Genomic DNA, 14,814 nt, shown 5'->3' with positions numbered 1-14,814 from the left:
AATTTTCCAAAACGGACGGAACAAACAACTGGATTCGTTATCCCTTCCATGCCCCGCCTCCAGTCCACTTACTGATATCTGAACAAGAGAGCCTCATCTAAATTGCAACAAGCGGTTCTGTGAAAATTGTATTTAATCAGAAGCCACTGCCAGATTTCTGGATTGGCCTGAGCTCAGAGTGATGCCTTTTGCAACCACGTACCAGTGTGAGAGTGGATTCTCGACCCTTACTAGCATGAAAACTAAATACAGGCACAGACTGTGTGGATATGCCCAAAAACGTGTCAATACTCTCTCCAATACAGCCCAACATTGCGGAGTTATGTGCATCCTTTCAAGCACACCGTTCTCATTAACCTCTGGTGAGTTATTCACAATTTTCAATGAACAAATAAGGTTTTACATGTAAGATGGTAAAATAAAGAGCAAAATTGATTATTATTATTTGTGCCCTGGTCCTCTAAGATCTCTTTGTCACTTCCCATGAGCCAGGTTGTGACACAAACTCACACTCATTCTTATGTTTAAATGTATAGTGTGCGTGTGTGGCAGGCTTAAAATGATGGCAATAAACAACATTTGAGAGTGCGCTGACCCTGGTGAGTTGGTACGCAGCTGAAGGTTGAATGTTTGAAGGGGGTACAGGACTATAAAAAGTTGGAAATACTGCTATAGCCTACACCTATCCTACAGACTACAGCTATCCTTACTGACCTTCAATAATTAAGTTAAAGGGTATTTGTTGAAATCCCTCTGTCAAGACCATTGTAAAAGGCATAAGAAAATGTGATTTTATTTATTTTTAGTATTTGGTTATTTCACAAGATCAGTTTATTTGTTCTGATAAGTGAGATAATTAGCTGAACTTGTCTAGGGATATCTGTTGATACGCAAAGCTGAAAAGGTTGAATAAAACCTGGAAGATAGTGTTAAGATATTGGAGCAGTCCAATTTGTCCCAATTTCACATTAAAATCGCCCAGAATAGAGGATAGGCAGTAGACTATATTCCATCAGACGAGACCACCTACATTGTTCAAGTATAGATAGGCATTCCACTGAGTAAATAACAGAATACAACGTCCCTCAAGTGCCTAATGTTGGCAAGTTCGACGAACACACGACCTGCATCAAAATCAGGACAGATCCCTCGTAACCAAATGTGCATCCGCCGAGGTTGCGCGGCAACAGTCATTTTCACATAAACATTGTTATAGTGTAACAAAAAGACAAATGACTAACCTTGATTCGGTAGCCTTAATTATCCACTTGATACAATCGGATCAAACACCAATTCAGTTTCCGGGCCCTTCTGCCACACGTAATGTAAATCTTGCAGCGATGAAGTCTCATAAAGCCGGAATGTTTCTCTGGCAACCTCCCGAAACAACGAGGGAAGGTTAGGTCTTCAAACAGCTGTTTCCAAAATGGAGTTAGCCATTCCACAGCCAATCAGACATCGTCTTGTGATCCAGACTCACATTTCACTCACACTGAAACGTGAAACTCTTCATAACTTCAAATATGAAAACGAATAGAATGTGACAAAATTAAGCTTTCGACTAGGCCTAATTCTCAAGTCGCATAAAGCCTAAACGGCAGCCTACTGGGCAATCTGGGAATGGACTAAAATAGATAGTGTTGTGTTCTATTCTACCCAATGAAACCATCCTCTGTACTGGACATGTAGGCCTTGGGTTTTGCAAATCACACATCTGAATTTGAAATGTGTTTATTCATCTATTGATCAATGAAGGCCTACTCTAAAATATGAAGAGACTGCAGACATGCTTAGACATCTTAGAAAAATAAATTGATTAGCTAATTACAATATAACATTGTGGAATGTAACTTAATGACAAAATATATATTTTTCAAACAATTTGGCCTTTCATAAAATAATGAATAAAATATAAATTCATGAGTATACAACACATGATGAACATCTGTTTCCATGACATTGAATGACCAGGTGAAAGCTATGATCCCTTATTGATGTCACTTGTTAAATCCACTTCAATCAGTGTAGATGAAGGGAAGGAGACAGGTTAAAGAAGGAACTCAATATTAGGAAGGTGTTCCTAATGTTTGGTATACTCTTTGTCTATTGAGTGAGTTCATCTGCACTATATAACCTAACCTCTAAATGGTCCATGGTAATAATAAAATATTTGGCACAATGACATAGCTCCAGTGTTGCTGGGTGGGTATCCCCATAGCTGGCTTCTGTACCCTGGGTTGAGATTGTAACTGGTAAAACAAAACATTATGGACCAGTTTCCAGATCACAGCATAGGCAATTTCAATGGTTAATGCAAAGAAAACACAAAGTAGCTGTATCTATCTGTAACGTTACATATCAAAATAGTCTGTGGATTCAAACTTGTCTAGAACAATGCAGAAACATGGCAATTTCATCTACATACTAGCTATTAAATGTCAAAAATGTTCATGTTAATTTGAGCTATGTTAAATTTAATGTAATACTGTAGTTAGTACTTTTATATCATACAACTATCCACAATTTACAATGCTAGTGGTGGAAATCAAATCAGCATGAGTGACAACTGATCAGGACAAGTTAAATTAGTATCAATATGAACAAATGTGCATCAAGATTGCTTTGATGTCACACTCATGTAGGTACACTACCATTCAGAAGTTTGGGGTCACTTAGAAATGTCCTCATTTTTGAAAAGCACATTTTTTTGACACTAAGACACTAATGTACTTGTCCTCTTGCTCAGTTGTGCACCGGGACCTCCCACTCTTTCTATTCTGGTTAGAGTCAGTTTGCGCTGTTCTGTGAGTAGTACACCGCGTTGTATGAGATCTTCAGTTTCTTGACAATTTCTCGCATGGAATAGCCTTCATTTCTCAGAACAAGAATAGACTGACGAGTTTCAGAATAAAGTCTTTGTTACTGGCCATTTTGAGCCTGTAATTGAACCCACAAATGCTGATGCTCCAGATACTCAACCAGTCAAGGCCAGTTTTATTGCTTCCTTAATCAGAACAGATTTTAGCTGTGCTAACATAATTGCAAAAGTTTTTTCTAAAGATCAATTAGCCTTTTAAAATGATACACTTGGATTAGCTAACACAACATACCCCACCTAGTCCCCCAGGTCATCTTAGGTTTCATTACATACAGTCGAGAAGAACTACTGAATATAAGAGCAGCGTCAACTCACCATCAGTACGACCAAGAATATGACTTTCGCGAAGCGGATCCTGTGATCTGCCTTTCACCCAGGACAACGGAATGGATCACAGCCGGCGACCCAAAAAAACGACTTCGTAAAAGAGGGAAACGAGGCGGTCTTCTGGTCAGACTCCGGAGACGGGCACATCGTGCACCACTCCCTAGCATTCTTCTTGCCAATGTCCAGTCTCTTGACAACAAGGATGATGAAATCCGAGCAAATGTAGCATTCCAGAGAGACATCAGAGACTGTAACGTTCTTTGCTTCACGGAAACATGGCTCACTGGAGAGACGCTATCGGAGTCGGTGCAGCCAGCTGGTTTCTCCACGCATCGCGCCGACAGAAACATACATCTTTCTGGTAAGAAGAGGGGCGGGGGCGTATGCCTTATGGCTAACAAGACGTGGTGTGATCACAAAAACATACAGGAACTCAAGTCCTTCTGTTCACCTGATTTAGAATTCATCACAATCAAATGTCGACCACATTATCTACCAAGAGAATTCTCTTCGATTATAATCACAGCCGTATATATTCCCCCCCAAGCAGACACATTGATGGCTCTGAACGAACTTTATTTGACTCTTTGCAAACTGGAATCCATACATCCTGAGGCTGCATTCATTGTAGCTGGGGATTTTAACAAGGCTAATCTGAAAACAAGACTCCCTAAATTGTATCAGCATATCGATTGCGCAACCAGGGCTGGCAAAACCTTGGATCATTGCTATTCTAACTTCCGCGACGCATATAAGGTCCTGCCCCGCCCTCCTTTCGGAAAAGCTGACCACGACTCCATTTTGTTGATCACTGCCTACAGACAGAAACTAAAACAAGAAGCTCCCACGCTGAGGTCTGTCCAATGCTGGGCCGACCAATCTGATTCCACACTCCAAGACTGCTTCCATCACGTGTACTGGGATATGTTTTGTATTGCATCAAACAACAACATTGACGATTACGCTGATTCGGTGTGCGAGTTCATTAGAATGTGCGTTGAAGATGTCGTTCCCATAGCAACGATTAAAACATTCCCAAACCAGAAACCGTGGATTGATGGAAGCATTCGCGTGAAACTGAAAGCGCGAACCACTGCTTTTAATCAGGGCAAGGTGACCGGAAACATGACCGAATACAAACAGTGCAGCTATTCCCTCAGCAAGGCAATCAAACAAGCTAAGCGTCAGTATAGAGACAAAGCAGAATCTCAATTCAACGGCTCAGACACAAGAGGTATGTGGCAGGGTCTACAGTCAATCATGGATTACAAAAAGAAAACCAGCCCAGTCACGGACCAGGATGCCTTGCTCCCAGGCAGACTAAATAACTTTTTGGCCCGCTTTGAGGACAATACAGTGCCATTGACACAGCCTGCAATGAAAACATGCGGACTCTCCTTCACTGCAGCCGAGGTGAGTAAAACATTTAAACGTGTTAACCCTCGCAAGGCTGCAGGCCCAGATGGCATCCCCAGCCGCACCCTCAGAGCATGCGCAGACCAGCTGGCTGGTGTGTTTACGGACATATTCAATCAATCCCTATCCCAGTCTGCTGTTCCCACATGCTTCAAGAGGGCCACCATTGTTCCTGTTCCCAAGAAAGCTAAGGTAACGGAGCTAAACGACAACCGCCCCGTAGCACTCACTTCCGTCATCATGAAGTCCTTTGAGAGACTAGTCAAGGACCATATCACCTCCACCCTACCTGACACCCACTCCAATTTGCTTACCGCCCAAATAGGTCCACAGACGATGCAATCTCAACCACACTGCACACTGCCCTAACCCATCTGGACAAGAGGAATACCTACGTGAGAATGTTGTTCATCGACTACAGCTCGGCATTTAACACCATAGTACCCTCCAAGCTCGTCATCAAGCTCGAGACCCTGGGTCTCGACCACGCCCTGTGCAACTGGTACTGGACTTCCTGACGGGCCACCCCCAGGTGGTGAGGGTAGGCAACAACATCTCCACCCCGCTGATCCTCAACACTGGGGCCCCACAAGGGTGCGTTCTAAGCCCTCTCCTGTACTCCCTGTTCACCCACGACTGCGTGGCCACGCACGCCTCCAATTCAATCATCAAGTTTGCGGACGACACAACATTGGTAGGCTTGATTACCAACAACGACGAGATGGCCTACAGGGAGGAGGTGAGGGCCCTCGGAGTGTGGTGTCAGGAAAATAACCTCACACTCAACGTTAACAAAACTAAGGAGATGATTGTGGACTTCAGGAAACAGCAGAGGGAACACCCCCCTATCCACATCGATGGAACAGTAGTGGAGAGGGTAGTAAGTTTTAAGTTCCTCGGCATACACATCAGACAAACTGAATTGGTCCACCCACACAGACAACATTGTGAAGAAGGCGCAGCAGCGCCTCTTCAACCTCAGGAGGCTGAAGAAATTCAGCTTGTCACCAAAAGCACTCAAACTTCTACAGATGCACAATCGAGAGCATCCTGGCGGGCTGTATCACCGCCTGGTACGGCAACTGCTCCGCCCACAACCGTAAGGCTCTCCAGAGGGTAGTGAGGTCTGCACAACGCATCACCGGGGGCAAACTACCTGCCCTCCAGGACACCTACACCACCCGATGTTACAGGAAGTCCATAAAGATCATCAAGGACAACAACCACCCAAGCCACTGCCTGTTCACCCCGCTATCATCCAGAAGGCGAGGTCAGTACAGGTGCATCAAAGCTGGGACTGAGAGACTGAGAAACAGCTTAAATCTCAAGGCCATCAGGCTGTTAAACAGCCACCACTAACACTGAGTGGCTGCTGCAAACACACTGATTCAACTCCAGCCACTTTAATAATGGGAATTGATGGGAAATTATGTAAAATATATCACTAGCCACTTTAAACAATGCTACCTAATATAATGTTCACATACCCTACATTATTCATCTCATATGTATACATATATACTGTACTCTATATCATCTACTGCATCTTTATGTAATACATGTATCACTAGCCACTTTAACTATGCCACTTTGTTTACATACTCATCTCATATGTATATACTGTACTCGATACCATCTACTGTATCTTGCCTATGCTGCTCTGTACCATCACTCATTCATATATCTTTATGTACATATTCTTTATCCCCTTACACTTTGTGTATAAGACAGTAGTTTTGGAATTGTTAGATTACTTGTTGGTTATCACTGCATTGTCGGAACTAGAAGCACAAGCATTTCGCTACACTCGCATTAACATCTGCGAACCATGTGAATGTGACAAATAAAATTTGATTTGAACACAGGAGTGATGGCTGCTGATAATGGGCCTCTGTACGCCTATGTAGATATCCCTTTGTTTTTTTTGTTTTTTAAATCAAGTTTCCAGCTACAATAGTAATTTACAACACTAACATCTACACTGTATTTCTGATCAATTTGATATTATTTTAATGGACAAAGTGTTTTTCTTTCAAAAACAAGGACATTTCAAAGTGACCTCAAACTTTTGAATGGTAATGTAGGTACACTGTAGGCTTTGGCGCTCAGTAACTCAGACATTACAGGTCTTGAGTGGTTCAGGAAGAGCATGGCGCCAGCAAAGGCAAGTTCATGGGTTTCAATTCCTGCTGGAATTACATACACATGCTACAATTGTACGCTATCCACTCACTGCACTGTACGTTGCTTTGGATAAAAGTGGCATACTTGTATGATTACATACAAATTAAACCCCATTCATAACCCCTTGCATATCTATCATTATCAAAAATAGATTAAGGCAAAGTATGTGTCCTGTAACTACATGGTGTTTGAATATCACCATGCCGATGGAAGAGCCTCGGTACGTGTATTCTGTAACTACATGGTGTTTGAATATCACCATGCCAATGAAGAGCCTCAGTACATGTATTCTGTAACTACATGGTGTTTGAATATCACCATGCCAATGAAGAGCCTCAGTACTTGTATTCTGAGAAATTAAGGAGAAAGTGGAAGTGAGTGGCATTTCAAATGGGCACAGTCGAACATCTTCCTCTATGGGAAATACATCTTACAATGGAAATCAGAGCCATTTTAAAACAGAGGCACAAACTACTAAATAAGTAAACATGCATTAGCAGCTCCTGTAAAGCTTCCTTACCAGAACCTAAAGTTGCCTTATGCTTGGCCAATGTGGAGTGTAGTAGGCCCCATATTCATTTTGATCTCAAAGGTAAAAACGGATCCTATATCAGCACTCCTACTCTTGAGAAGCTTTTTGAATATGAGCCCAGACATCTCTTTAGCTCTTCCTGTAGTGATTTCTACTAAATAACTTTTGCTGCGTTTATACAGGCAGCCTTATTCTGATTGGTCAAAAGACCAATTAGTGAAAAACAATCAGATCTAAAAAATATCTGATGTGATTGGTCAAAAGAACAATTAGTGGGAAAAATAAACAGTGGTGTCCTCAGTCTGGTCCCAGATCTAGTTCTGTTTTACCAACTATGGTCAATGTCACATCAATGACCATAGAAGTTGGCAAGACAGCACAAACACATCTGGGACCAGGCTTGTGTCCTCATAGTAGCGAGAGGTGGTGGTGGTCATTATCAGTAACAGTAGTAGAGCTGAGAGCGTAGCCCCCTGAAGGTGTCGTCATCCCTGGCACCACCACCAGGCTGCTCCCCTTCAAACAGCATGGAGTCTGGGAGGACTACGCCCTCTAGAGGATCTGGCTGGCAGAACTCCACTACAAACTCCTCCTCAGAGTCCAGTAATGTCTTTGACCAGGCTGACATGTCAAGGTGTCTGGCCACTCCACCATACTCCTCTGGCAGGACGGATTGAGGAATTTTGCGGTGCAGAGAGCGCAGGTCTGACCCATGGAGAACGTACTGTATGAAAAAATAAGGGAATTATGTTAGGCTGATGTCACACAATCACAAAGGATCCTACAGTACTTCAAGAGGGCTTCTGCCCCATGTTCATTTGATTAGGTTTATTCAGAATGGCTTTAAAACACTTTAAAAATCATATCACAACTGTTATACGAGATAAATGTAATCTGAATGCAGTGATCAAATTAACAGGTTACCATGTACAGAAAAAGGAGGATATGTAGAAAGACTCCATATTATGTAAAAGACAAAGAAATGAAACTCACCCTCTCTGCCATCTTCTCCTTCAGGAAAGGCTTAATTATTGCAAAGATCCCTTTGAAAATCCGGGGCTCATTTATGATGTTAACAGCCTTGATTCTTATTGGGAAGCTATCCTGAAATCCAACATTAAAATGTCTGTTATTGACAGAAGACACAAGCCATATCTCGAGGGTGTTAGGTTTTCAACAAAACATATTTGATAAGATACATATTCTAGATAGACCTCAGTGTATTTTGATCATGCTGTCATGGGTGACAATCTCAAAACTTAAATAACAGAACAATAACAAGGTCTTTGATGGTTTACCTGAAGGATGCTGACAACCTTCTTGGCCAGGAACGGGCCCGGATTGGATGCCTGGGACAAGCCCACACCAGTATAGTCTGCTAAGATGACGATCCCATTCACCTGAGTCTCCTCTGGCTGAATCAGCTTCTCCAGAGTCAGGTAAATGGCCCGGATGTTGTCCTCAAATGGATAGTCATTTGCTTTCCATTTTCCTGTTGTAAAATAACGTATATTTAGTAACTCTGAAAAAGGCCAAGCATAGGACAATCTGAATCCGTTTTAGCAAGGCTATTATCGGGCATGTTTTCAAGATTTTAAAAATTACAGATATTTATGGGCAGCTATTAGCACCTATGTCATGCATTATAGTGCATTATACATAGGTCATAAGGGATAGTAAGTAAATGCACTTATAATGCCGGTTTGGGTAAAGCAGACAACCAATTTCCGTCTTGTATGAATTAATAAAGTATTATATTATATGAAGAGGGTGTTCACATAAAGTATTATTATATTCTTCTATGAAGACAGTGTTCATATAAAGTATTTCCAAATAAAGATCAAAAAATGAGTTAGAGCGCTTCTAGGACATAAAACCCTTCTAGGACATAAAAGAACAGTAGATAGTGTGAGCTAACACACTAACCAGGTCTGAGACAGAGGATGAAGCATCCATTAAGGTCCGGATGGGGCAGAACAGTCAGGAAGCCCAGGTCTAACACATGTTTGACCGTGGAGGGCTTCAGGTCCTGGAAGACCTCGGGCCAGGCCCGCCGGCTGGTGTGGTAGTTGAGGAGCAGCTGCATTGCACGGTCATAGTCAAACTTCCTGTTGGATGGACAAGGAGACGGGACAGGTCATCATTATGTAAGCTTCAAGATAGAACATCTTCAATAAGATGACACCAGGGCCCGTATTCATAAAGTGCCTTAGAGTATAAGTGCTGATATAGGATCAGCTTTGCCATTCAAATCATAATAATGATTTTATGGACAGGGGGAGCTGATCCTAGATCCGACCTACTGTGAGACGCTTAAGGCCAGTTTCCTGGATCATTGTACAGAGAGCATTATGGGTAGTTACTGTAGTGCATCATGCTTTACCTGGCCCGTAGGAAGCGCAGGAGAAAGGCATCGTCCAGCCTGGTCCGGAGGTTAGGTTGCTCCTTCAGCACCATGTCCCTCAGGGCCTGTGCGTCTCTCAGCCTCCACTCTGGCTTCTCCTGTAGCTCCTCCCGGGCCTTGGCCACCAGCTCAGGAGTCAGAGTGCAGGAGTAGACGGGCGGGGGAGGGCCAGGGAACCAGTGACCAGCCGCTGGTTGTTCCAGAGAAGGAGACCCAAGATCAATGTGCCTCATGGGCTCACTTTCTTCAGACATCATTTTGGCCACTAAAATTTGTATGAATACCACATAAATGTCGGGATTAAACAACACAGCAGAAATATTCGTGGTACAAAAAAATGGATTGGAGAGCATCACAAGACCGTAGAAGGACGTGCGAAATACCACAATTACCACTAGACATCGCTGAGGTCATCGGCAATTAGTCATACACTGTAGCCACACAATTGACTGTATTCTCTAGTCTAGCAGACAGCAACAGCAGTGACCTAAACAAAATATATATCTTGAAAGCATTGCCTTGTAAACATTTATACATTTCTCATAATTGCTGATTTTGACAGCGCTGCACTCGTGAAGTTGAGGCTAGCTGCTTCAGAATACCAGCCAATGGAATTAGTATTTCCAGGGTCGATTTTTTTTGTAATATATCATAATTCCATGTCGATTTTCTGAACGCTTTATCAAGACAAATGCTTGCTAAATCATAACAGAACCTGTAAACAACAAAACAACCTGCCTGGAGCAATCCGCGGACAGTTCCGGGTGGTGCGACATTTCTTCTCTCGTTGGAGAGTGTCATGAGCTGCGTCACTCTTCTTCTTCTATGGTATATTGGCGATTGTAGAATTGAATGTGCATCCCGCATTCTACTGTTCAGGATGAAAACAAGACTCCCCCAAAAGCGGACTCCCACAAATATTTTTTAATAACGACCAAATTACCACATTTTTATTTAACCAAATCAAACAACCTTAATGTTAAAATAAATGAACACATCTGATCCTTACACAGGCTGAAGGGGAGACTAGGCTGCAGGACTTGCTACATTGTAACAACAAATCATCATCAAAACTCACTTCATTGTATTTAGATGGGGATTTTGGTGGCCTACTACTGTAATGAATCTCTTGGTTTGTCTTTTGTGTGATATATCCACATATGCTATTAGGAATTGTGTTGGCTTTAGTTTGATTTATTTTCAATTAGCATTCATGCATTTATGTGTATTAAATAAAAAATATAATTTATGATACACTTGATATTTCATCCTCTTCTGCCCGTCAGCCTAAAACTGTTAACCTATAATGTAAAGTTAAATCCAGGTTTTATACGCACATTTTATCCAATAGATGGTGCAATTGCACCACAGACTTCAGATGATAGGTTTACACCCGACACCAGGGATAGGCAACTTGGCCTACACCCCTAGTGTAGGTTTTAGGCCTATCATTCACTTTTCATCGGAGTGGATTGGTCCCCGTTGCTGACAGGTGTATAAAATTGAGCACACAGCCATGCAATCTCCATAGACAAACACTGGCAGTTGAATGGCCCATACTGAAGAGCTTAGTGACTTTCAACGTGGCACCATCACAGGAGGCAACCTTTCTAACAAGTTAGTTTGTCAAATTTCTGCCCTGCTCGGTCTGCCACGGTCAACTGTAAGGGCTGTTATTGTGAAGTGGAAATGGCTAAGAGCAACAACGGCTCAGCTGCGAAGTGGTAGGCCACATAAGCTAACAGAACAGGATCACCGAGTGCTGAAGCGTGTAGCGTGTAAAAATCGTCTGTCCTCGGTTACAACACTTACTACTGAGTTCCAAACCCTATGTGGAAGCAATGTCAGCACAATAACTGTTAGTTGGGAGCTTCATGAAATAGGTTTCCATTACAGAGCAGCTGCACACAATCCTAAGATCACCATGCGCAATGCCATACGTTGGCTGGAGTGGTGTAAAGCTCACTGCCATTGGACTCTGGAGCAGCAGAAACCTGTTATCATGAGTGATTAAGCATGCTTCTCCATCTGGCAATCCGACTGATGAATCTGAGTTTGGCGGATGCCAGGAGAACGCTACCTGCCCTGATACATAGTGCCAGCTGTAAAGTTTGATGGAGGAGGAATAATGGTCTGGGGCTGTTGTTCATGGTTCGGGCTAGGCCCAATAGTTCCAGTAAAGGGAAATCTTAACACTACAGTGTACAATGACATTGTAGACAATTCTGTACTTCCAACTTTGTGGCAACAGTTTGGGGAAAGCTAATCAATGCAGAAATGTTCCAACATCTAGTGGAAAGTTCCATGTTTCATGAGCTGAAATAAAAAGATCCTAGACATTTTCCATAAGCACAAAATGCTTATTTCTCTTACATTTTCTGCACAAATTTGTTTACATCCCTATTAGTGAGCATTTCTCTTTTGGCAAGATAATACATCCACCTGACAGGTGTGGCATATCAAGAAGCTGATTCAACAGAATGATCATTACACAGGTGCACCTTGTTCTGTGACAATAAAAGGCCACTCTAAAATGTGCAGTTTTGCCACAAAACACGATGCCACAGATGTCTCAAGTTTTGAGGGAGTGTACAATGGCATGCTAACTGCAGGAATGTTGAACAGAGCTGTTGCCAGAGAATTGAATGTAATTTCTCTACCATAAGCCACCTCCAATGTTGTTTTAGAGAAATTTTCAGTATGCCAAACAGCATCACACCCGCAGACCACGTGTAACCACGTCAACCCAGGACCTCCACATCCAGCTTCTTCACCTGCACCACCCGAACAGATGATGATCCTGAGGAGTATTTCTGTCTGTAATAAAGCCCTTTTGTGGGGAAAAACTCATTCTGATTGGCTGGTCCTGGCTCCTCAGTGAGTTGGCCTAACTCCCAAGTGGGTGAGCCTAAAGCCTCCCAGGCCCACCCATGGCTGCACCCCTGCCCAGTCATGTGAAATGTATGCATTGGCCTAATTAATTTATTTGACTGATTTCATTCTATGAACTCTAACTCAGTAAAACATTTTTTTTACTCAAATCTTTTGGGGCCCAAATAAAATAACTTGCAAGTCGGTTTTGGCCTGTGGGCCGCCTTGCTGACTCCTACACTACACAGATTGAGCCCATTGAATTGAACGCTTGCTTTACAACTGGTCTTCTTGAGGATTCAAGGGACTTGTCAGAAAAATTATAAATAGATACAGTTGAAGTCAGAGGTTTACATACACCTTAGCCAAATACATTTAAACTCAGTTTTTCACAATTCCTGACATTTAATCCTAGTAAGAATTTCCTGTCTAAGGTCAGTTAGGGTCACCACTTTATTTTAAGAATGTGAAATGTCAGAATAATAGTAGAGAGAATTATTTATTTTAGTTTTTATTTCTTTCATCACATTACCAGTCGGACAGAAGTTTACATACACTCAAATAGTATTTGGTAGCATTGTCTTTAAATTGTTTAACTTGGGTCAAACGTTTCGGGAACCCTTCTACAAGCTTCCCACAATAAGTTGGGTGAATTTTGACTCATTCCTTCTGACAGAGCTGGTGTAACTGAGTCAGGATGTAGGCCTCCTTGCTCGCACACACTTTTTCAGTTCTGCCGACAAATATTCTATTGTATTGAGGCCAGGACATTGTGATGGTCACTCTAATACCTTGACTTTGTTGTCCTTATGCCATTTTGCCACAACTTTGGATGTATGTTTGGGGTCATTGTTCACTTGGAAGACCCATTTGCGACCAAGCTTAATGTTTCTTTCTCATGATGCCATCTATTTTGTTTAGTGCACCAGTCCCTCCTGCAGCAAAGCACCCCCACGACATGATGCTGCCACCCCCGTGCTTCACGGTTGGGATGTTGTTCTTTGGCTTGCAAGCCTCCCAATTCTTCCTCCAAACATAACAATGGTCATTATGGCCAAAGAGTTTTATTTTTGTTTCATCAGACCAGAGGACATTTTCCAAAAAGTACGATCTTTGTCCTCATGTGCAGTTGCAAACCGTAGTCTGGCTTTTTTAATGGCAGTTTTGGAGCAGTGTCTTCTTCCTTGCTGAGTGGCCTTTCAGGTTGTCGATATAGGACTAATTTTACTGTGGATATAGATACTTTTGTACCTGTTTCCTTCAGCATCTTCACAAGGTCCTTTGCTGTTGTTCTGGGATTGATTTGCACTTTTTGAACCACAGTATGTTCATCTTTAGGAGACTGACCGCTTCTCCTTCCTGAGCGGTATGACGGCTGCGCGGTCCCATGGTGTTTATACTTGCATACTATTGTTTGTACAGATGAACGTAGTACCTTCAGGTGTTTGTAAATTGCTCCCAAGGATGAACCAGACTTGTGGAGGTCTACAATTGTTTTTCTGAGTTCTTGGCTGATTTCTTTACATTTTCCCATGATGTCAAGCAAAGAGTTTGAAGGTATGTAAAGCAGAGTCAATCACCACCTTCCGGAGACACCTGAAACCCAACCTCTTCAAGGAATACCTAGGATAGGATAAGTAATCCTTCTCTTCCCCCCCCCCTTAAATGATTTAGATGCACTATTGTAAGTGGCTGTTCCACTGGATGTCAGAAGGTGAATTCACCAATTTGTAAGTCGCTCTGGATAAGAGCGTCTGCTAAATGACTTAAATGTAAAATGTAATGTAAACTTCCGACTTCAACTGTAGACCATAGCCTATATTGAATTGTCGCTGTTCCATGCTCCTGAACTTGCCTGTAAGATAACACTACTCCAAAAATTGGACCACAATAACAAACTCATAGTAGGCCTATTGTGAGAAATGGAGGGAAAGGAGGAAGGGGCAGCGATAGGGTACATACAACATGCTGGAAAAAAAGAGTTGGTTGAGTTCACCTATGATGAAATGCCTAGTCCGTAACCCATCATAAAAGGCATTAATAGTGGGGAAGATATCACTGACATTTCTTCTTTACTCAAGAAGAAATATTGGAAAAGCTTTGAAGTGAGGCGCCTGCTTCCTTTCACCTCTATCTGCAATTACTTTATGACCTTTTATCAGCCTGAAGAAACACACCTACTAATTATCCTGACGATGCACT

At 42.3% G+C, this 14,814-nt stretch overlaps 1 protein-coding gene across 2 annotated transcripts; it reads right to left on the bottom strand.

Annotated features, from left to right (window-relative positions):
• Positions 1-1,715: 1,715 nt before the first annotated feature.
• Positions 1,716-10,554, bottom strand: LOC135504069 (alpha-tocopherol transfer protein-like). Of its 2 annotated transcripts, none has more exons than XM_064922346.1 (6): positions 10,480-10,554; positions 9,721-10,006; positions 9,264-9,445; positions 8,636-8,829; positions 8,331-8,441; positions 1,716-8,061 (listed from the first exon to the last, which is right to left on the bottom strand). In XM_064922346.1, exons 2-6 carry the CDS (start codon positions 9,996-9,998, stop codon positions 7,777-7,779), a joined length of 1,050 nt encoding a protein of 349 aa, XP_064778418.1. In that variant the 5' UTR covers positions 9,999-10,006; positions 10,480-10,554; the 3' UTR covers positions 1,716-7,776. The 2 variants fall into 2 exon arrangements, with proteins under 2 accessions (XP_064778418.1, XP_064778419.1); XM_064922347.1 differs by having other exon boundaries at positions 10,476-10,528.
• Positions 10,555-14,814: the final 4,260 nt, after the last annotated feature.

This window comes from Oncorhynchus masou, chromosome 18 (assembly GCF_036934945.1).
Source record: "Oncorhynchus masou masou isolate Uvic2021 chromosome 18, UVic_Omas_1.1, whole genome shotgun sequence".
Lineage (NCBI taxonomy): Eukaryota > Metazoa > Chordata > Actinopteri > Salmoniformes > Salmonidae > Oncorhynchus > Oncorhynchus masou.
This window is presented reverse-complemented; position numbering and strand designations above follow the sequence as displayed.